Genomic DNA, 21578 nt, shown 5'->3' with positions numbered 1-21578 from the left:
TGTAGTGTGTGCAGACTTTTTATCTAATTAGTTTCAAAATATGTAATCAGTCTCGTGCAACACAAATTGTAAAAATCTCATGAAGACTTCATTTTGTGATATTGTAGTTACTATAGATACCTGTGGCTGGCATTTGAAGAGGGCCTCAATGATCCTTGACTAAACTGCAGTTAACATATTGTAATGGCTGCCACTTGCTTCTTAGAATTGCAACACATAAAAATAGGATTTAACCAAGATATATGCATTTATTATGTCATTTTTAAGTTATTTATTTTACTTACCTTTATCCATTGAGATGACTTCTTTCTGAAATCACACCCTTCAAGAAGCCAGGAGAGAGACGATGTCTACCTCTGGGTAAGTCCGAGTCGACCGTCTCCAGCAGATGATCTGCAGGTAGTCTGCCCGCGGTTATTGAAGACATACCAGGTTGACATTAATATCAAACATCATCAACAACAACAACAACAACAACAACAACAACAACAACAACAACAACAACAACAATGTTCTTTAATTTCACCTTGCTAGGACTGCGTTTTTACAGACAGACGATAAATTAAATTAACAGACAGGTTAGATTACAGGTGAGGCAGGTGAGCGGAGGCACGCACACACAGTCATCGCCACGATGGGGATCACATGACACAGTGACGTAGGAATGGTGGGGAAGGGGGTGCCACAATCAGAATAATGGTGGGGAGGGGTGCACATTTGGTTTTGCCCTCCACCCAAATGTTTGAGGTAGAATTCTGCACAACGTGAAAATAATGGTTAACAAGACTTGAGAAACAGAAAAAAATGAGGTCCTAGACGACGACGACGACAACAACAACAACAACAACAACAACGACAACGACGACAACAACAACAACAGCAACAAAATACTGATAAAGTCGGTTGTACTGTTGAGAATGTGGAGTGGGAATCAGTAAACACCTGTCTGGCTTTGGCTGATGTCAGTGGCAGCATAGTACCAGAGTCCCCTAACGATGTCACAGTGTGTCATGGTGGCTTGTCATTGAAAGACTCAGACAATACTTATCTCGTGACCTTTGTGGGGGATGTGTAGGCCAAGGTGTCATTCGGGTCATACCAGCAAAGACAGGAAAATAAGAGAATACAAGGGAAAGAACCTGGACCACTATGTGGAGTTTCCTGTCGTTTCTCTTACAACTGTGTCTGAATTTGAAACTTTGGGGTGCAACCTCGAACCCCACCTCTAGCTTTCACAATTTAGCAAACTTTCGTCTTCTCCTCAGGTCTTCATCCTCACCCAGGCACTTCATTCAATTTTGCCATAGTGTCCTTTGTTGGCATCGTGACCCAGCACACTGTGGTTCTACCTTTGCAAGATGGTGGTTGGTGAAATCATTATCGTCATCGCCGCTGTCATCATTGCTTGAAGCAAAAAATACAGCAAAACATTTGTGGACAAGAATCGTCGCCAGGAGAGGTCATCATCAGCGAGGACAGCGGCGATCAACAGACCATCCAGCCGCAGGTAGTCCCGATCATTTCCCGTTAATAGGGGCATCCACATGTTTAAGACACAGATAGTAAGATAAATGATTTTCTAGTTGTCAAGAAGTAGCTACAGTATTTACATCAACTGTGTCAAAGTTTGTGAATTCACTGTCAACTTCCTCTTTCGTCGTGACTGTGCTCAGCCCTGACTCGGGTGGGTGAGCCGGACTGGACTCCCTCTGGTGTTGAGTTTACTGTTATCATTGCAGACCGAGGACAGTTCATGTTTTTGTGAGCGACGAGGAGGGAGGGGCGCAGCACGTGTGTGTGTGTGTTTAACCAGTCCTACTGGTGGTGGTTTACTTGGTCACGTGATCACTGTACTCTATAAGCCAATGCTTGTGGCAGTCGTTGCGTTGGTGCGCGTGGTCATCGTGTGGCATAAGCCGATGCTGAAAGCCTCTGTTGCTGTACTTCGTGTAGTCACTGTGGTCAGTGATCCACTCACAACAAGAAGACAACTATACTTTGCTTCACATTTCGGCAGACATGCCGGTCCCTCGGGCCCTACTTTAGCTGCTCCTGGACTAAGGACTGTGGTGTGTTGGTCAGCGTGGTCACGGTGGGACATGAGCAGACCGTGTATAGGACTATGTTGTGAACGCATTCCAAACATCCTCAGCCACTGCCAGTCACTACTTTCGTTGGTCAGGGTGGTCACGTGGGAGAACCAGCTTCTTAAAGTAAGATGTGACATTGCAGATGTCCGGGACTAAGGTGAGAGTAGACGGTGTCGTGTTTGTAAGCTTGTATCCCCCGAACCGAATGGCGTACAATATGAACGATGGTTTATAAAATGCAGGAAAGAGCATCATAAAATAATATGTAAACAAAATCGCAAAATTCATCCAAAATGAAGATCTTTGATTTATTAAGTCAACTGAGACAAAACTTTAGCAGCAAACAGCCGATCCGAACGAAATAATATTTAAGATAAAATCAATCCCAATACTAGTACAAACATGAGATAGCACATGAAATTAGTTACACTACAGGAGTAAAGCAAACGACTAAGTGTCTCAGCTAATTATGTGTCTTGACTACAACCTATTAAGACCAGGTGGCGCTGCATAATAACAACTAATAGTAATAATATAAATAGACATGTCGAGTTCTGTACCCGGTACACAGCTGACGTCACGGCTCTTTACCAACAATAAAGCTTCGTGAAGAAGAGCTGATACAAGTAGTAAACTGTCTGTCTGTCACAGAGATGGATGGAAGAGAATCGTACCTCTGTGAGGCAAGGTAGGACGAGAGCAGCTCACCAACACTTTGCGTATCTGGCGAACTCTGGGACACAAACAGTTGACCTGAATTATTTCAGAAATGTAAACTGTTTACACTGTGTCGGGAAAATAGTCCACTTTGTCATCTTTCGCGAGGTAATAAGTAGTATTCTTGTCAGGAGCTACAAGGTGAGACAATTTCAAGTCAAAGAGTGTCACAAGAATGACACCTAAAGCCGCCTGGTCAAACCTGTGACACAAGCTGTACCCTTGTTTACCCTCAGGACAGGTGACGAGGCTTCTCCAGTTATGGCCGGGATAAATACATCTCGGAGCAAATGCACAGGCCAGCCAAGGGTCCAGCACAGCTTTGCTCATAAGTCGCTCGTTCTTGACTACCAAGAAGTTTGTTTCCGTCTCATAGAAGGGGGCGAGGAGACAGGCTTCAGTGTGAAAATACTGCAGCATCGCTGGCATCACGTGTCTCGCCATCATGTAGTCGTTGCGTTGAATAAAAAGTCCGTTGGCCATGGCTCGCTGGATGATGAGACTCACATCACCGAACTTAAAGCGGACCGAGGCATCCATCCACATCAGCAGCTTGCAGTGAGAACTGTGTGCCTGCGTCAGGGAACGGAAGGAGGGACAAACAAACCCCAGATATACATAGTAAACAAACCTAATCTTGTCAACACAGACCATTTCTTGCCAACATATCACAGTTTGTGACTTCAGTAACATGCAGAGACTATTTTCTTAAAACTGTTTTAATTGATAGAAGATTTCAAAATTAAATTTTGAATCTGAGTTTAGTTTCTGAAAAGTAAGTGAAGACTTTAGTATGTTTGAACAGTTCAGGTTTTGTTCTTTACTCTTTAGATAATAATATAAATCAGAATATGATTATTATTGTAACAGCGTGAAAGCAATTGAACTTGATACAATAGTCATTAAAATGTTAACGGCAATAGCTTTGGAGAGATCCATTGATAGTCATTAACTACAGTGGCATCAGCAGCCGCCTCTGGTCTATGCACACTGCGATTGGTGTGATGATTGGTGTGATGATTGGTGTGATGATTGGTGTGATGATTGGTGTGATGATTGGGGAGACGATTAGTGTGACGATTAGTGTGATGATTACTGTGATGATTGGTGTGATGATTGGTGTGATGATTGGTGTGACGATTAGTGTGACGATTAGTGTGATGATTGGTGTGATGATTGGTGTGATGATTGGTGTGATGATTAGTGTGATGATTAGTGTGATGATTGGTGTGATGATTAGTGTGATGATTAGTGTGATGATTGGTGTGATGATTAGTGTGATGATTGGTGTGATGATTAGTGTGATGATTGGTGTGATGATTGGTGTGATGATTAGTGTGACGATTAGTGTGATGATTATCAAGACAATTCACAAGACTGGGGGAGACCGATACTGGCCTTCACAAGCAAGGGTTTCCACAGGTACTTCTTCACATTCTTGAAGACTGGAGGTAGCAACTTGAATGGGAAACGCAGCACGTGACATCTGCAGTACTTTTTGAGCTGAAACATATAGAGGATGCGCTTTTAGATAGACAGACAAACAGAGACAGACAGACAGAGAGAGACAGACAGACAGACAAACACACATACACACAGACAGACAGACAGACAGACAGACAGACAGACAGACAGACAGACAGACAGACTGACTTATCTCACCAGTGCCAAGCTTTCCTTGGTGAGACCCAGGTTGTAGTAGATCAAGCGATAAGAATAGACAGACAGACAGAGACAGACAGACATACACACTGACAGACAGACACACAGACAGACAGACAGACAGACAGACAGACAGACACACAGACAGACTGACGTATCTCACCAGTGCCAAGCTTTCCTTGGTGAGACCCAGGTTGTAGTAGATCAAGCGATAAGAATAGACAGACAGACAGAGACAGACAGACATACACACTGACAGACAGACACACAGACACACAGACAGACACACAGACAGACTGACGTATCTCACCAGTGCCAAGCTTTCCTTGGTGAGACCCAGGTTGTAGTAGATCAAGCGATAAGAATAGACAGACAGACAGAGACAGACAGACATACACACTGACAGACAGACACACAGACACACAGACAGACACACAGACAGACTGACGTATCTCACCAGTGCCAAGCTTTCCTTGGTGAGACCCAGGTTGTAGTAGATCAAGCGATAAGAATAGACAGACAGACAGAGACAGACAGACATACACACTGACAGACAGACACACAGACACACAGACAGACACACAGACAGACTGACGTATCTCACCAGTGCCAAGCTTTCCTTGGTGAGACCCAGGTTGTAGTAGATCAAGCGATAAGAATAGTCGGTGTTGCTGTGAAGCCAGGGGAAGACCTTTTCGTGCAGGTCCTTGACGACGCCCTGACTCTCATCGAAGTGGTTCTGTGAGGCCGCCGTCAGGAAGACGATGTCGGCGGGAGGTACCCGGGCCCCCAGGGAGCGCAGCACCTGCCGATGGCGGGGACTAACGGGGTACTGGGTGCTCACAAGTCTCTCTAGTCTCACCCTGGGTGGCAGGAAGGTCGTGGTACAAGCAGGATCCACACAGGGTCCGGCATCTGAGCGACCAACACGAGACCTAACACGTCACGTGACATCTATCACAGGTAGGAAAACCTCTCAGTCGTCTCAAGACTCAATCAAATGTTACTCCATTACTTTATTGGCGAGATTTGTTATTGCTATCTGAAGTAAATATCATCAATTTCAGATTAGGATCATGTCTACATTGGCACTGACTCTTCTTTACTTACTGTGGACTAGAAGAAAGAAGTCTGGTCGTGAGTTTTACACGTATCTGTAATGATTTCTTTATACTTACGCGCGCATCTCTCAGTATCAAAACAGGAAACAAGAAATCTTTCAGGTAATCATCAGTCAGTTAACAATGATGAAACTCAGAAGATGCTCAAACTTTTCATTGTGAAGTTTCCGAAGTCGTTAGCTGTTACACGTTAAAAACAAGTGCTCCAAGTAAAGCACGTTGTGAGAATGGACATAAAGAAGTCGGAAAGGCAGCAGACGATATGAAGTCCATAGAGATAAACTAGCATAAACTACTTAGACATATTTGGAGAAATCAATTTAGAAAATATTCATAGTCGATGTAAAGCTAACAACTGTTATATCATACCTTCATTTTCACAAGTGGTGTTGGCAAAGTGGCCCTTGGTAACTTTGAAGACTGAAGAGACAGAGATCAGGATGCTTAAATATCCAGGAAAGTCTTCAGTCACAAAGATTATCTTCTACACGTTTGTATGTCTGCATGTGCGTTCATGTGTGTTAGCATGTCTGTAAGTGCTCAGGCATGTATAATGAACTGTTTGTCTTGTCACCGTGTGTCTTTGGCATCAACATGCAAGTCAATGAAATCATTGAAGTCTGTGACCGCGTGGGTAAGACTGTGTGGAGAGGTCAGAGAGTGAGTCACAGCAGACAAACAAATTGTGTACAGCATAAACATAAACATAGACATAAACAACTTGCCGTCAACACTACAAGCATCGTAAGCAAGTTTACAAATACATTATCGTCTCAACAAATTTGTTATATATTGTCATGAACCGAAAATGTCAACGTCCATACTCATGATGATGATGATGATGATGATGATGATGATGATGATGATGATGATGATGATGATGATGATGATGATGATGAAAGCGTTTTAATTAACAAATATACCTTCCCGTCTTTGAAGATACTGCCTGATTGTTTCCTTGTCAAATTCCGCACTGCCGTTGCCTTTTGTAATATGTAAATGAATATTTAAAATATTTTGTCACTTAGAGTCTGAGACGATGTACGGACATTTGATTATTGACACATTTGTTTGTGTAGTTCGTAAGTATATAGATATTTATACTCTTGTTCATCATGACAATGCTGCACCATTGGATGGCTTAAGCTGACCTCAGGCATGTGAGTGCACTGTGTAGACAAGCACGGGGTAAAGAGGATTAAATCATAAAATAAATTGTATTTGAGGCAGAAATCTGTCGATGAAGGAATCTGCGAGTTTTGTAAGCCTGGCAGATGACTGAAATAGCCAAATACTCATCTGTACTTTCTGTCTAGAGGAAGCCATAAAGATATGATAACTACCTGTGAGGCCAGTGTAGGTCACGAGGACTACACCTGTAGTCATAAGCAAAATTAACAGCAACAGCAGTTGAACTTTCCTCCGTTTCCTTGTTTTCTGAAACAAACAAATGTGTTGTTAAAGCACAGGTGTACAGGTGTACAGGTGTACAGGTGTCACACATTGCTGTGGTTAGTGCGGTGTGTGACGGGGGCTGGGTGCGAGGGTTGGTGGTTTACGCCGAGGATAAACAAAGACAAACACAAACACAGTGGAAGGATAAACAAAGTCAAACGTAAACACAGTGGAAGGATAAACAAAGACAAACGTTGTAAACACAGTGGAAGGATAAACAAAGTCAAACGTAAACACAGTGGAAGGATAAACAAAGTCAAACGTTGTAAACACAGTGGAAGGATAAACAAAGTCAAACGTAAACACAGTGGAAGGATAAACAAAACACACAGCCATGATCAGTCTCACCCTTCTAAAGAAGATTCGTCGCATATCGCCTCAAGTAATTCTGTCGCTTACTTCTCGCGTGTAAACAAAATGGTCGGAGCTGTGCGTGGCAGGCTCATCCTGTCTGTCAGGACTCACACTGTCGCCATTGTCCACGTCTTCACAACGACGCACACGGAGGTGGACGCCATTATATTCTACGACACGTTGGTGTCCGTGTACTGCGCATGTCAGTCGGGCTATTTATAGCAGCAACTGCGTCAGAACCGACGTGTGTGAGTGACGTCAAATCAATGGTGTGAGTGCGTAGGAATGAGGTCATCCGATGCTTGACGTCAGAGAGCGTGGAGAGCGTCCATGTAGCTGGTGCTGTCGCTGACATGCTGGCTGCGGTGACAGACTCGTGTAGTCACGTGATGTGTAGGAGGGAGTGCAAAGACCCTTGGATGTGATGGGAGATAGGGTTGCTTATGAAATCTCCCACACCACGGACATGATTGTCGTCGGTAGAACACGTACACAGTCTATCACACAAACCTTTACGCACCCATTCACACTTACAGGCACGAAGACATTTACACCTGTAAACATATTGACAGCCCAGTGTAGTCAGTGGTTGGTGACACTTGCCTACTCTGTCCTCACTTGTTTGATTGTTCTGGCCATGGACTGATACACATTGGTCAAGCTCAGTTTAATGTCAATGACACTGCCCGAGTTGCAATGGCCATTGTTTAATTTGAAAAGTTGCGATACTTATTATTATTCTCATGGAAATAGTGCAGTGCAACTAGAGATTGTACAACTGGGTGAGATGACACTGAGACATCTTTCTACTGCTAACAAAGCTGATGTAAGGACATCTCTACTCATTCCTGTGTCCATGTGGACAGTTGGCTCACCCATGGCTTAACGTGTCCCATTCTTTGGTTGTTATACCCTTTGACATTATATTGTCAAACACCGAAAAAGCAATACTACAGTTTAGACAAAGCACCTCCACACACTCGACATGTTAAACATGTTATCCCTCTCCTTACACGTGCAACCCACACACTAACTGTAAACATGGACTATTACACTAAACTGTACACACAGTTAACACAAACAAGGCTTTTGATACCTTTCATGTGACACCTACACACACGAAACATAAACAGAGTGGACGGTCAACTTCCTAGTGTACTTGTCACCTGCATTCATTAAGATGTTGGCCAGTGCTACGAGCGTTAAGCAAAAACATTCACTTGTTAATCATACAGACACACACATTACATACATGTACGCACACACTTACAGGTTCGCATCCAAACTACAACACATCGGTTAGTGACAGTTCCTGTGTTTCCACCACAGCCTGCAACTTATTTACCGGTTGCCACTCTCGTATTCTCAACAACTCAACTGATTGGATTTATCAACTTGTCCTTTCTGTCTTCATTTATTTTTATTTCTCTAGAATCTTTTTAACCTTTTTCGACTGTGTGCAGAATCATATCTCAAACACTGGGGTTGGGGGTAAAGATGCCCCTACATTATATTCTTTGAGAGGTAGGCTACCATTGCCCCTCCAGTCCCAGGTTGCCATGTTCTTAGTGCTAGCTGTTGCCTGTTAATTTAATTTAGTAAAAACGCACTTTCAGTAAATCTAAAGGAAAGAAAATTGCTTTCATAGATTTCTGAATAATTGGAAATAAGATGTGAACCTAGTATGTCTTAAATAAATGCCGACAAGAGCTGTAGAGCATCTGGACAGACGAAGCCACGACTCTGGCTGTTGCCAAGAGACAAACGTTTTCTTCTGGCTTCTTGGAGGTTGAGGTTTCAGAAAAAATATCATCTCAAAAGCAAAATATTAGCACTAGATGACTCAAGAAGCGATAATGCGAATATAATTTACAATGTGCTAATTACAGTTATAAATTTCTTTTTGTAGATTTATTGAAAGTGAACCCTACTTCTTTGTCGAAGATTTTGTTAGGTACAAAGATAGCAAGAAACAATTTTCGAAGCTTATTTCCCACACAAATTGCGGTGTATGTTACCTGAGCAGCGATGGAAAGGAATTTTTTTTACAAAAAAAGTGTTTGTAAAACTTTGTAAAGCAGGCATTAATAGTTCAGATACGAAGGGTATGAAATTCCTCTTTACAGCTGATAAACAGTGGGACGACAGATGTCTGTGTCCCTGATACAGGTCCTCGGAGTCTACACGGGATAACTTTCATCAGAAAACTTCTTGAAAAAATGTCCAAGGCCTCACACTTGTACAATTCTTTTTACACATTTATACGTGAAATATGTATGCCTACTTCTACACCTAAAATGTGAATACCTATTGTATGTAAGCACTTGTGTGATGTTATTTATGCATCGATACCTGCCTGCTCTAAGTTTACCCTAAAGTTTACAGTCGGCGAGCGTCAAAAGCATTTCCAAATTTTCAAAAACGATTGATTGGGATTAGGGATTGGTAGTCTTGCCTTTTGAAAGCAGGTGTGTTTTTTCTCATTCATTTTGGTTAGTTTCGCTACAAATGTGTTTGTGCATGTGTCTTTGTATGTTTGTATAGCTGTATCAAACTTTTACTCAAATTCAAACCGCTAGAGACAATATATATATATTTTTTTTAATTTAGAGGCTGAGATACAACCGTTTGTTATCTACATAGCTGTTAGAGACTGTTGTCAACATGTCCTGCAGCATCTCACCCTTGTGTGCCAATGACGGGATGATGGTATCTCAATAAACCAGAACTTTGTGGACTTCAAAAAGGCTTTCGACCGGGTCTGGCACGAGGGACTGTGCGACACCCTTCGGTCATTCCAAGTGGATGAGGGTCTGATCCGGACTATCATAGGCCTCTGTGATGGATCTACGAGTTCCGTTCAGTTGCACAACAAAATGGGGGAGCCCTTCATCAACACTGTTCCGACGTGACACGCCGGCTGTGACAGGTTTACACTGCTTAGTGGTTGTGGGTGGCCCACGGTTTCTCTCGACATCCCCGGCCCATAACAAAAGGTCCTCAAAGTAGAAGACAGCGATGGCCATTGCTGTCACTCTCAGTACCCTGGCGGCCTTCCACCTGGGAGAACGTGACAATGGATATATCACTGTCGATTCTAGTTTTATGTGCTGTCATCCTGGAAAGCGAGGGTTAGGAATTCTAACACGATATTTAAATTTTAGTCTATAATGCTTAGAGTTCGTCTTCGTCTTCATCTCTTATTCATGTTATTCAAAATCCTCAAAGTTCTCTGTAATCGTCTAAGGCTGATGTCGACCAAGGCCTTGATTAAGCTGTTGCTACTTCAAATAGAAGTGGAAGTCGCACAAGCAGATTTCACGATGTTGGGTGAGTTGTCGACCCGATGGCATCCAACAGACGCAACAGTCTTTTTTTCTCAATGTCTGCTCTTCTCGAAGCCCAGCAAGATCCAGTGTACCAACATTAAGAACACACAAATGAAACAAAAAGAAAAGTACAGTCCTTAAAATCTAGCAATTATTTATTTTTTACAATCAATTAAATTAAGAAAAATTCTGCTCAAGAACACAAGACAGCAACCAAAAGCATTCTTGTTTTCTCGTCCTTTATGTCCGCACCTTATCTAAGGAACAGACCAATTAACACAAGCATTCGCTGTGCCCCACCCTTTGTGTTGCCTTTTTATTTTTTTCTCCAAAATATCAACACAGAGATCAGGCTACTGTAAAGGTTTTATCACGAGTAAACTTTTTGTGTTATCAGTTATAGATGTTGTTGTGACAGCCTGTCCATGACAGTTTTATTTCTGCAATGGGATGTGCACTTTCTCAGTAGTGCTGACGTGGACGTGATGGTGCTGCGATGGAGGGCTGCTGTGACCGAGTGTACGCCGACTACACAACGATAAGTACGCCGACTACACGTACGTCACATCTCTCCTGCAGGCAGTCTACGTCACGTCCGCAGCACAAACACAGCCACGTATTGTGGACGTGGGCACAGGTTGTTCTTCGGATGGCTTGTCAAATTGTATTAGACATTTTGCTTTCATCAAAATCTACAATGTTAATTTCCAAACTCACGAAAACAGTTTCCTGTTATTTCTCAGTTTCTTTCTTTTTTCTGTTGGACTCATGTCTGAAAATGTACTCGGAAAACAATAAAGTCTTTTTTTCAGAAAAAATACTTTACTGACTAATTTTATACTAACTGTATATGGCATGAGTACGTGTGTGTGTGTGTGTGTGTGTCATAATGGTGCACTACGATCGCTTGATGGGAAACAGCTCGATCACAGCGGTAGAGACTTGACTTCAATTGTCAGTTATTGACCTTTGACCGTCCTAGCGCGCGGTTGGCTGACATGATGCCAGACAGGTTACTGAAGCATGTCTTCTGATGCTCATTGTTTACACCTGACCTTTTGATCTTTTTTGTTAATAGTAAAAAGTTAATCTGTAACATGCTGTTTCAAAACAATGGATGAAACTTATTCCCTGCTTGGCTTTCTAGATGAAAATTTCTTCCCCGATTAGCCGGATGTACATTGTCATCACTGCCCTCTGCTCCCTTCAGTCTCTTTTTGTCCGCAAAACTCTTCGAGAGCTTTGAAAAGGGCGGAGTAGGATGATTTCCCTGGCTTCTTAGTCTGCACAGATAGAGTTAGAATCAGAATGAGAGATACACAGTGCCTGTGTGTGTGTGTGAGAGAGAGAGGGTTGTGTGTGTGTGAGAGAGAGAGAGGGTTGTGTGTGTGAGAGAGAGAGGGTTGTGTGTGTGAGAGAGAGAGAGAGGGTTGTGTGTGTGAGAGAGAGAGAGAGAGGGTTGTGTGTGTGTGAGAGAGAGAGAGAGGGTTGTGTGTGTGTGTGTGTAAGTGGCTTGTCTTTGTGTAATAATTTAGTTTTTCACAGCCATAAGAGTCAGATCAACATCAAAATGTTTCGATGACAAATATTGAGATAATTAGCTGCTGTACATAAGTAACACATATGTGATGGAGATAATCATTGACACGAGGGTTACATAGCGTATATGTGTGCGTACATACGTGCAAGAAAGAGAGAAAACTGTGAGTCTGTGTGCCTGTATGCGAGGGTTAGACAAAAACAGCTTCAAGTATACATAAACCAAACATTTTCCACCCGTTTTACATTTTGCAGTTACATAATTATTGACTATCTTTTCCAGAATATACTTAAGATCAAGCTTAATGTAAACACACATAAGTAACTACTCAAGTGCAAGGTTGATGTGAGCAAGCTGTTTACTCTCACAGAGGAAACACTGATTAAAGTGTAAAATAAATACTTACTTCGCTTTTCGCTTTGAAAAAGTTTCGTAAAACATTCAGGTAGCGTGTTTGTGACATGTGTTGAGAGCAGGCCTGCAGGCTGGTGAACAAATGTAAGACATCCATGTCTATTATCATCTCTGAGGCTCCTCGTCTGACAGGCCAGAAGCCTTGCTGAATATAAGCATCCCTCCGTACTAGTCTGCGATGCTGGCATGCCTGGCAAATGCACTCAAAGGTCTGAAGATTGTGTTGACCTGCAAAACCGCCATCAACATGAGATTTGTGAGAATATGGGATTTTGTACATGAAGAACATCTCTCTTTTCGCCATCCACTTGGTCATGGTCGTTATTTAGAAATATATAGAATAAGCAGTTCAAAAGGGATACCAAGGGAAAGAAATCATGAATCATGACTTTCTTGCGTTTGTCTTCGTCAGTGACTTGAGTCCAGTGACATCGTTAGGCAGGCACGAGACTCAACATGTCCAGGTGTGCTTTCACGTGATTGGATGATCATTATCTCCATACTGTGGGCACAACATTGAGTTATCTCTCATCAAATGTTATTTATGTATCTGTGTACAGTCCAATCCTCCATCATTCGCCTGTCACTGCAATGCAGTGATGTATGAATCACCTCCTGGCTCCCTCCACACACCTCTCTTGCGTTGTCTAAGTCGCTTGACCAGTGGACCACTTTGATCAGCCAAACATGTAGGTATTCTTGTTTTTACAGGATATGTGACTATGCCAGGATTCAGGGAGTGCTTTCCTAATGTTGGCGCTGTAATGTACAATTTTTTAATTAAGATACTGTTTTCTATTCCTCCGACAAACTCACCTTTGAAATCGAGCATACGGATTTTGTTGCTAAACTTCAAGCAAAACGTGTCTCTAGCTCTCCTCTGGTTTAGCCATCTCTTTGGTTCCTCCCAAAATGCCAATCGTTCTGCCATAGCAACATGTGGAAGTCATAAATTTGACACATACATTGACAATGGCAAATCGTTATTCATTAGGATAACAGAATAAGCAAAAGTTATAGGGGTTGTTTTTACATCTAGTCCTCGAGCCACAGAAAAGACAGTGAAACATTACTCTCATACAACATGTTTACAATACCCATGCATATCAACTCCACCACTGATTGCATGCACAGACATACTCAAACACATGCAATCATGTACACACCCATACACAAACTCTCAGCCTCTACAGGTACACACAGTGTCTACGGACTTCTAGCTAATTCGTCTTACAGCGGACTTCGGTGAAAACTTTCTTACAAGACTGTTCTGGCCTGGACATCTCTGTACCTGCCATCTGATGTCATGCAACAAAATGCGTCATTGGCTGGGTATGACTTGACCACAATCTTACACACCTTGCACTGGATATAGAGGGTACCTACACAGGGTAGATCACTGGATGTAGAGAGTTCCTACACATGGTAGGTCACTAGATATAGAATACCTACACAGGGTAGGTCACTGGATATAGAGAATACCTACACAGGGTAGATCACTGGATATAGAGAGTACCTACACAGGGTAGATCACTGGATATAGAGAGTACCTACACAGGGTAGGTCACTGGATATAGAGAGTACCTACACAGGGTAGGTCACTGGATATAGAGAGTACCTACACAGGGTAGATCACTAGATATAGAATACCTACACAGGGTAGGTCACTGGGTAGAGAGTACCTACACAGGGTAGATCACTGGATATAGAGAGTACCTACACAGGGTAGATCACTGGATATAGAGAGTACCTACACAGGGTAGATCACTGGATATAGAGAGTACCTACAAGGGTAGATCACCCGGTGGACTATGACTTTCTGTTCCTGGGTGGTGCTTCCAGTTGAGAATGTCAGTACACACACACTCATCGCCCGGTAAAAGTAACCCAGAATGTACCTCATAACACAGAAACTCTTCAGGTGTCGTAGAAAGTAAAGTTGTTGCTAGACCTTTTAATGATATCAATCACATTGTTGTCACAGGTGAGGTCATTCGTGATGATGGTTCCCAGGAACCTGAAATGACCAACCTGTTGTATCGTCTCTATGGATAATAACAGACCCCAGGAACCCAGCTACCATCCATATCCTTGGTCTCAGACATCTGGACACCTAATAAAGACCGGTCAAAATTCGCAGAATGAAAACTGAGACTGGCGTTTGCACTATAAATCACCATTGCCCTGCTTATGGTATTCTGTAGATGGTATTCAGTCCACCTGAATGTCATCATCACCCCATCTGTATGTGTCATCTTTCGCCTTCTGTCTGTCCTTGAGTTGGCATTATTATCACTTACCTACAGCAATTCCTATTAACACAATCATGGCCTAAGGTCGTGTCTTTGGTGTTTCAAGTACATTACACTTGTAGATGTCGTGGCATTGAAGATGGATAATTACCATGTCGAAAGTTCTGGTAGGTTTGCCGACGCTCGGTCACATTATCTTTTCCCACAATTCCTTGCAGGTCTTGCTGGTCATCAGCATCTGAAACACATGTACCTACTTGAATGTCGCTGGTCATCGCCTTCTTTCTGTTTGTGTGGCCTCTGTCGGCTCTCACCTCGGGCACCCTGTTCTTTCTCTGCCTGTGGCCTGTGTTGACAGGGCTGCCTGTCTTGCTGTGATATAACTTTAGTTGCTGGCTCGGCATAAAACACCCATTCCACCCACCCCTCACTTGTCTCTGTCATTAACAAATGTCCCTAAGACACAGTAACATTGAAATAAATAACATTAACTAACCTACCTTCCGGAACTACCCTCTGGTTGTCATCAAAATGAATCATCCATGTGTCATCATCATCATCATCATCATCATCATCATCATCATCATCATCATCATCATCATCATCATCATCCTCTCGGTCTCTCTTGGTGAATGTGCGTAAATGTTTCAGCAGATTTCCTTCCCATGTGTTGACAAACAAATAAACATGTTAATTGCTACATATAAAAGGATATTTCATTCTTTCGTCCGACATCTTTTCTTTGTAGCATTTCTCCTTTTATTGATTCTATTCCGTTCTTGTTTTATTTGACATAGTTCTTTATATCTCCCTTTAAATTTCTTGTGATGATTTATGTTTGCTGAGCAGTATTCTAGCAAGCATGCTGTTCCATACTACACATTGCACACAAAATGTCTAAGGGACTGGTGGCAATATACAGACCTCTAATCTCAAGGTTCGCCCCTTGTCCCATCTGAATATCAACTGCTCCTTTGTGAACAAGTGCCTCATCGTATTTTCCTTCGAGGTCATCACCTGGAATGCAAATGTCTGTCAACATTCAAATCCTAGAAGCATGTCCAAGTATTGAATGTGTATATTTCTGACTGATTTACAATTTGTTTTATACTGTCAGGCTAGTTGGACCCGCCACGGTTTCTCAATGTTTCATCGAGTTCTCTCACCATGGACATCTATTTTGCTCCCGTCCTCCATCTTGATTGTTCGAGCTTCGGCCTTGACATTCACTACTGTGTGGCTCAGAGCCTTCAGATCCATTCCCCCACCTGGTGACACACGGGTGATGTCAGACAGATTATCTGGAGTCTTCATACAGAAAAGATCAAGGTGTCAGCAACCCCATCTCTCATGCTCCATTTCCTGACCCCCGAACATTTTGGGAAACTAAACTGTTTTGTGACCTGGGGGGTGGGGGACACTGCTTTGTGAACATTGCTACTAAAGTCTCTTGAAGATAATTGCAGCTAGAGTTATTCTGAAGACAAGTTCAGCAAGTCTAAGTAAAATTGTTTTTAATTACCATCCGTAAACTATAACGATCGAAAACAAGTTAAAGATCTAGTGATCTTAATTCAGCCGTCTAAGATTTAATTTTATTTCAATTTTTTTAAAACACAGATGTCATCTACAATGAGAAGACATTTAGTGGTATATTATTGGCATTGGAGCAAACCTTTGTCGCAGGAAAAGTAGAGATTCTTATTGGTTGATGAATCCTGGCGGTCCTCCTAATACCAGCCGCCATGAACTGTTCCGTTTTGTTATCAAAATTGAATAAACTTTGGACACAGACAGTTGAATTAGTTCTTATTACGAGTTTTTTTTTTCCTATCCTCTATCTTGGGTAATGGATCTCACTCACCTACGCTTTTAATTCTGGTGTCACTTCCCAGCTCCATGTTGACATCGCTCAGGGCGATCTTTATGTCGGCATCCTTTGTGTCATCGGCAATTTTCATCTGGCCACCTGCACCAAAGAGAATGGGTAACCAATGTTATTATCAATGTCTCTGCGTGTCAGAGAGAAAGAGAGAGTATATGAACAAGTATTGAAGTAACTAAGTTTAGTGTTTAGTGTGCGTGAGTGTAGATTCTTTGGCTCAGGCCTGTGCACAAACAAACAAAGTATCCAGAAGACCGAATTCATGATGGACATGGCTGGAAAGTTACTTGCCTGGGTTTACAATATCTTCAAATACAGTTATCAGTGAACGGTTGGTATGCTGTAGAGAGACAGGGTAGACAAACATGCAAACCTTGCATAACCACCGTCGTCCTGTCACCAGCGCTGACGTCAGCAGCTCCAACAGTTGTCTTCACCTTGGCATTGTCCACCCTGTTGGCTACACTCATTGCTGGCGTCGCCACTGCGTGTGTAACGGGCACATTTTTCTTTTGACTTATCATCTTGCATGTACATGTAAGAAATTTATATTGAGAAGCGAAATGCAACAATGTCTAAATATTATGACATTTCTACACCGTTGAGAAGAGACGGGTTTCATTTGTATGTAAAGTGAGTGAAGGAGATGTTGATATATTTCCTGTAAATTTGTTTCCCTCATTAGCAGTGTTGCTATAACTACAAAATGTTGGATGAATGAAAACAAACTCAGGCTGAGTCCTGACAATACTAAAGTGTGGCCATTAGCACTGGACGGCGCCTGTCCGCTATACACATTAATTAAACAAAGTCCTGAGACCTAAGGAAAACCTGTCACCCTTTTTAGTGCATTTCAAATAAAAGTGCTTTTAGATTTTTTTTAAACTTATTTTATTTGCTGGCCTCCCTGTATCACCGAGCTGCCCTCGCTAAATGTGTCGCCATTACTACTCTTTTAATTACTTTCCTGCTTCACCCTCCAGACTCCCTCCCGCCTCCTTGGTTCAGCCGCTGATGCACTCCGGCATCATGCTCTATACTCTGTTGACCAGCAAGTTTGCTACTAGTCTCTTACCCCTCTGCCACACACCTTAATGCTGACCTCATTCAAACGACTTTCCAAAACTTTCTATCGCCTTTGACTGGTTTGCAATCTTCGCATGACGGTGGAATTTTTCCATAAAACAAATTGACATTTATCTGGGTCCAATAAACTACTAATTTCGACTTAAAGAACAGCTTGTTTTCCCACATAATCAAATGAATGCATAAAATACCTGACACGTGAACAGGTGCAGCTTTCGTGTCCATCTTTTTGGATTTGATGCTTCTTGTTTCTCTTTTTTCCCAACCATCAGTTATCTAAGAAGCAAATCGGATTTTATTTTCATAAGCTATCATTCAAAAAGTTAACTACATTTTTAACTCAGCTCTCCTCGACTTGTCACAGGTAATTTGAATTTTCACCCGACACTGAAGCTTGTTGAATACTGGACCTTGCAAGCAGGGGAAGCTCAAGTGTGTGAGTACAGCTTTAGCACAACATTGCTTGAGGTCATAAATATCTTTAGCATCTTCTCAGATAACAAGAGAGTCAGTAAAGATAGTCGACTCCAAGGCAAGTTAGGCTCTAATGAGCTTTTTACCTGCAGATGTTGAATCTCGAATTCTTCTTCCAGTCCCTGTGAGAATTCATCTAGGTCTTCTATGTCGAGTTCTTCAATTTCTTCTACTACAGCTTCGGCAAGTTCCTCGTCTTCTTTCTCTAATACGTTCATATAGGTCTGAAACAGAAAATGTTACAATTTTGTCCACTTCTTTAAGTCTAGAGATATCCAAATTTCAGAGGGGTGGGAACTGTGAAAAGACTGTATTGTGGTTGTTTGCTGGCGGAGTCTTCAAAAGTGGACTTCCTAGAAATAAACTTTAATCAAAGACTTTTACAACAAAAAGGGGGAAAGGATTTACTGTCATGTCTTTTCGTGTGTAGTTAATCATTTAGTTTGTAGATTTTTTTTTCTAAAATTATGTTCGTCTTTTGAATTCAGATTGTTTGTTGGTATTTTGAGGTAACCCGTAGAGCCAAAGTGACAAAGTTTAAATCTTTTCGAGAAAGAGAGAAAATGTTTGATTTTTTCTTGAAAATCTTTGTCAATGAGAGCTGTGCTTACTTGTGGAATAGACTCGATTTCTTGTTCCAGTAATTTCTCTAGATTGTCGACTGACTGGATGTCACTGAGTTTCTCTCGGTTCAGTAAGCGCCGTTTAGTGGCGGCCATCTTCTCTCCCAGTTTTCTGACTCTCTCCAGTTCGTCTTCAAGCCATTGCTCTTGCAACCTTTTGTATCAGATAAACACAGGGGCACAGGGACTAACATTCGGATGAAACGGACGCAGATTTGAACAGGTATGAGAGAGGTAGAGACAAAGACAAACAGTTGGACCTTTTCCTAATGCTTCCTAGTTACTGCTCCCTTCTTTACCCTTCATTCAATCGCCTTTTGCTTTCTCTTTCCCACTTTTGTCGAAATTGTTTTCTTTTACTTGCTCTCTCTCTCTCTCTCCTCTCTCTCCTCTCTCTCCTCTCTCTCTCTCTGAATATTCCATTCATATAATATACATATAATGCACATTTATATCTCTATTTTATACATGTATAATAAAATTTTTAGCTTGTACTTTCTTTAGCTACCTTGCTACTGCATTCATTTAAATGCGCACTTTTTAAAAATGCACTACTTGTAAACAAGCGTAAGACTGGTATAATACTGGTATACCAGTGTAATATGCATATAATACAAAACATTTGTTGTATCTGTCCATACTTTCTTTGATACATTTTATCAAAAGCATGGTTGAGCATCCTTTGTGTCCAGACGTCTGACAATTCATAAATTTTGAACTGGTCGTCTTCTGACAGTTCTCTTCTATGCATCCTTCTTTGTGTCCGCCAATGCCTTGCTCTGCAAACACCAAATACAAAGTTCAAAGGTATAGTTAGGTCAAGTTACAAATGAATTAGAATAAGTTGTTGACAACACCGACTTGTAAATACTGTCATTCTTTATAGTCCTAAGTTTTGGTGAGACTGGTCTTGTAACACAGCAAGAATACAGCGAATGGTTTGCCTTGTTATCGCCAATTGTGTTAGCTTCTTTATGGCAACCTTTCCATGTTTTTTATTCCTTTTCGATTTCTTTTCACCTTTGACTTTAAACCTGTAAACAGCGAATAGGTCTCAACAGTTGATATTTCCATTTTCTTGGTTACCTTCTCTGTACATGCGAAACTCATTAATATTTATGTTGATATTAAAACTATTCCTGGTCGCCAAAGCAGTGATGGTGGATCATTCGAAACACGTACTGAGCCTCTCAAATAATTTTACACACTGACAGTAAACAGTATCAAAAGATCTCTGTACTTACCACAGACCTAGACAAATATTTCTACATTAGAAGCACAAAGGAATTTCTAGGAGTTGGGATACAAGCAAACCTACCAGAACTTGAGGCACACACTTGGTAATTTCTCAGAAACACACGGCCTTGATCACTGCCATCTCTCGTAGACTGTGCAAACCATTACACATACCTCAGGCAGGTGTGGTGACTAGAACCTGGTGTTTGGCAGTGTGGCAAGTGTCAGGACAAGGTGTAGCTGTAAATAAAGGGCGTGGGTTGTCATGACACTGACTAGACTGGTAAAACCCAAACCCTGTAATACGACCTCTACCTTCGGACCTTGGGTTTTCCCAGGGGAAATATATTACTGCATGCATGACTGTCTGTGTGTATGTGTGTGTGTGTGTGTTCCTGGCATATGTGTGTTAAGTGCCAATGCCCACATGGAAACTGTGCGTACCGTTTGCCCTGTGCATACCCTTTGTTTCCGTTAACTACAACTATGTAAACATAGGGACAATAGGGACTGTGTATCACGTGGTACGCAAGCCAGAGCTACATGGTTCTTGAGAGGTCAACCTGACCAACACGAGGCGAGTGAAATGTTTGGTCATGCTTGTGTGGTCCACACACGTGTACAAGTCATTCAAATGAAGCGAGGCCCAGACCTTCGGTAGGACTGACCTGTGCTACCTGCATGACAAGTGGAGCTTTGACTGGATGGAAGCTGGAAGTTACCATTAATTCCAAATGAACCATTTAACAGTCATTCCACTTACATGGTCTCAAAAGATGTTGTATTGTTTTTCTTTATCACTCTGCCTCTTTCTTCAGACAGAACAATTGATTTAAAGCAAAGATGGATTTGAACACGGTAAAATAACAGTTAACGCATGGTGTTTTTCATCTTTATTTTATTACTGTGTTAACGACGTACAGTTGGTCAACCTTATAATATTTACTATTAGAAATTTAATATTCAAAAGCCCTTTTTAGATATCGTATAACAAACACCATTTAATGTAATACATCATTAAAATGCATTTCTATTACTGTAATGTCTTGTGCACGCGCGCGCGCGTGTGTGTGTGTGAGACTGCTGATTTTTGAAATTTGTTTAGTGTTGTCTACTTTTAATACAGATCAACTGACAGGCCAGAACTGCTATATATGTATACTTTCAGTGGCAGAAGGTAAATCATATATCGTGCTTTTTTAGCTATCTCTTCTATAATGTATATAATGTATATACTTATTCTGATTTACAGCTGCAGTGCCTCGATCCAGATTCCTGACTACGCTACACACTAATATGCACAACACAATAATACACACTACACAACAATACACACTACA

The 21578-nt window shown here is 41.8% G+C and overlaps 3 protein-coding genes across 8 annotated transcripts in view; all 3 read right to left on the bottom strand.

Moving 5' to 3' along the window:
- LOC112575466 overlaps nucleotides 1-992 on the bottom strand; it is an 8778-nt gene extending 7786 nt beyond the window's left edge. The window contains exons 1-2 of one of the 2 annotated variants that reach the window (XM_025257352.1): nucleotides 943-992; nucleotides 285-404 (exon numbers count right to left, since the gene is read on the bottom strand). In XM_025257352.1, coding sequence (XP_025113137.1) covers nucleotides 285-294 — 10 coding nt within the window. In that variant the 5' untranslated portion in view covers nucleotides 295-404; nucleotides 943-992. Of the gene's footprint in view, nucleotides 1-284; nucleotides 422-942 lie in introns of those variants that run through there. The other variant, XM_025257351.1, reaches the window with a different exon arrangement.
- Nucleotides 993-2391: 1399 nt separating this feature from the next.
- Nucleotides 2392-7583, bottom strand: LOC112575438. The gene is made up of 7 exons (XM_025257310.1): nucleotides 7394-7583; nucleotides 6934-7027; nucleotides 6514-6573; nucleotides 5960-6010; nucleotides 5074-5384; nucleotides 4206-4310; nucleotides 2392-3380 (listed from the first exon to the last, which is right to left on the bottom strand). Exons 1-7 carry the CDS (start codon nucleotides 7415-7417, stop codon nucleotides 2871-2873), a joined length of 1155 nt encoding a protein of 384 aa, XP_025113095.1. The 5' UTR covers nucleotides 7418-7583; the 3' UTR covers nucleotides 2392-2870.
- A 3430-nt stretch (nucleotides 7584-11013) lies between these two features.
- Nucleotides 11014-20503, bottom strand: LOC112575852 (coiled-coil domain-containing protein 1-like). 5 transcript variants are annotated; one of them, XM_025257923.1, is made up of 14 exons: nucleotides 20321-20501; nucleotides 19644-19781; nucleotides 18991-19156; nucleotides 18466-18603; nucleotides 18097-18181; nucleotides 17193-17303; nucleotides 16799-16903; nucleotides 16101-16202; nucleotides 15859-15951; nucleotides 15435-15593; nucleotides 15086-15172; nucleotides 13499-13606; nucleotides 12675-12910; nucleotides 11014-12011 (listed from the first exon to the last, which is right to left on the bottom strand). In XM_025257923.1, exons 2-14 carry the CDS (start codon nucleotides 19751-19753, stop codon nucleotides 11916-11918), a joined length of 1596 nt encoding a protein of 531 aa, XP_025113708.1. In that variant the 5' UTR covers nucleotides 19754-19781; nucleotides 20321-20501; the 3' UTR covers nucleotides 11014-11915. The 5 variants fall into 5 exon arrangements, with proteins under 5 accessions (XP_025113708.1, XP_025113709.1, XP_025113710.1 ...); XM_025257924.1 differs by having other exon boundaries at nucleotides 20247-20327; XM_025257925.1 differs by lacking the exon at nucleotides 16101-16202 and having other exon boundaries at nucleotides 20321-20503.
- Nucleotides 20504-21578: the final 1075 nt, after the last annotated feature.

This window comes from Pomacea canaliculata, linkage group LG11, assembly GCF_003073045.1.
Source record: "Pomacea canaliculata isolate SZHN2017 linkage group LG11, ASM307304v1, whole genome shotgun sequence".
NCBI lineage: Eukaryota > Metazoa > Mollusca > Gastropoda > Architaenioglossa > Ampullariidae > Pomacea > Pomacea canaliculata.
This window is presented reverse-complemented; position numbering and strand designations above follow the sequence as displayed.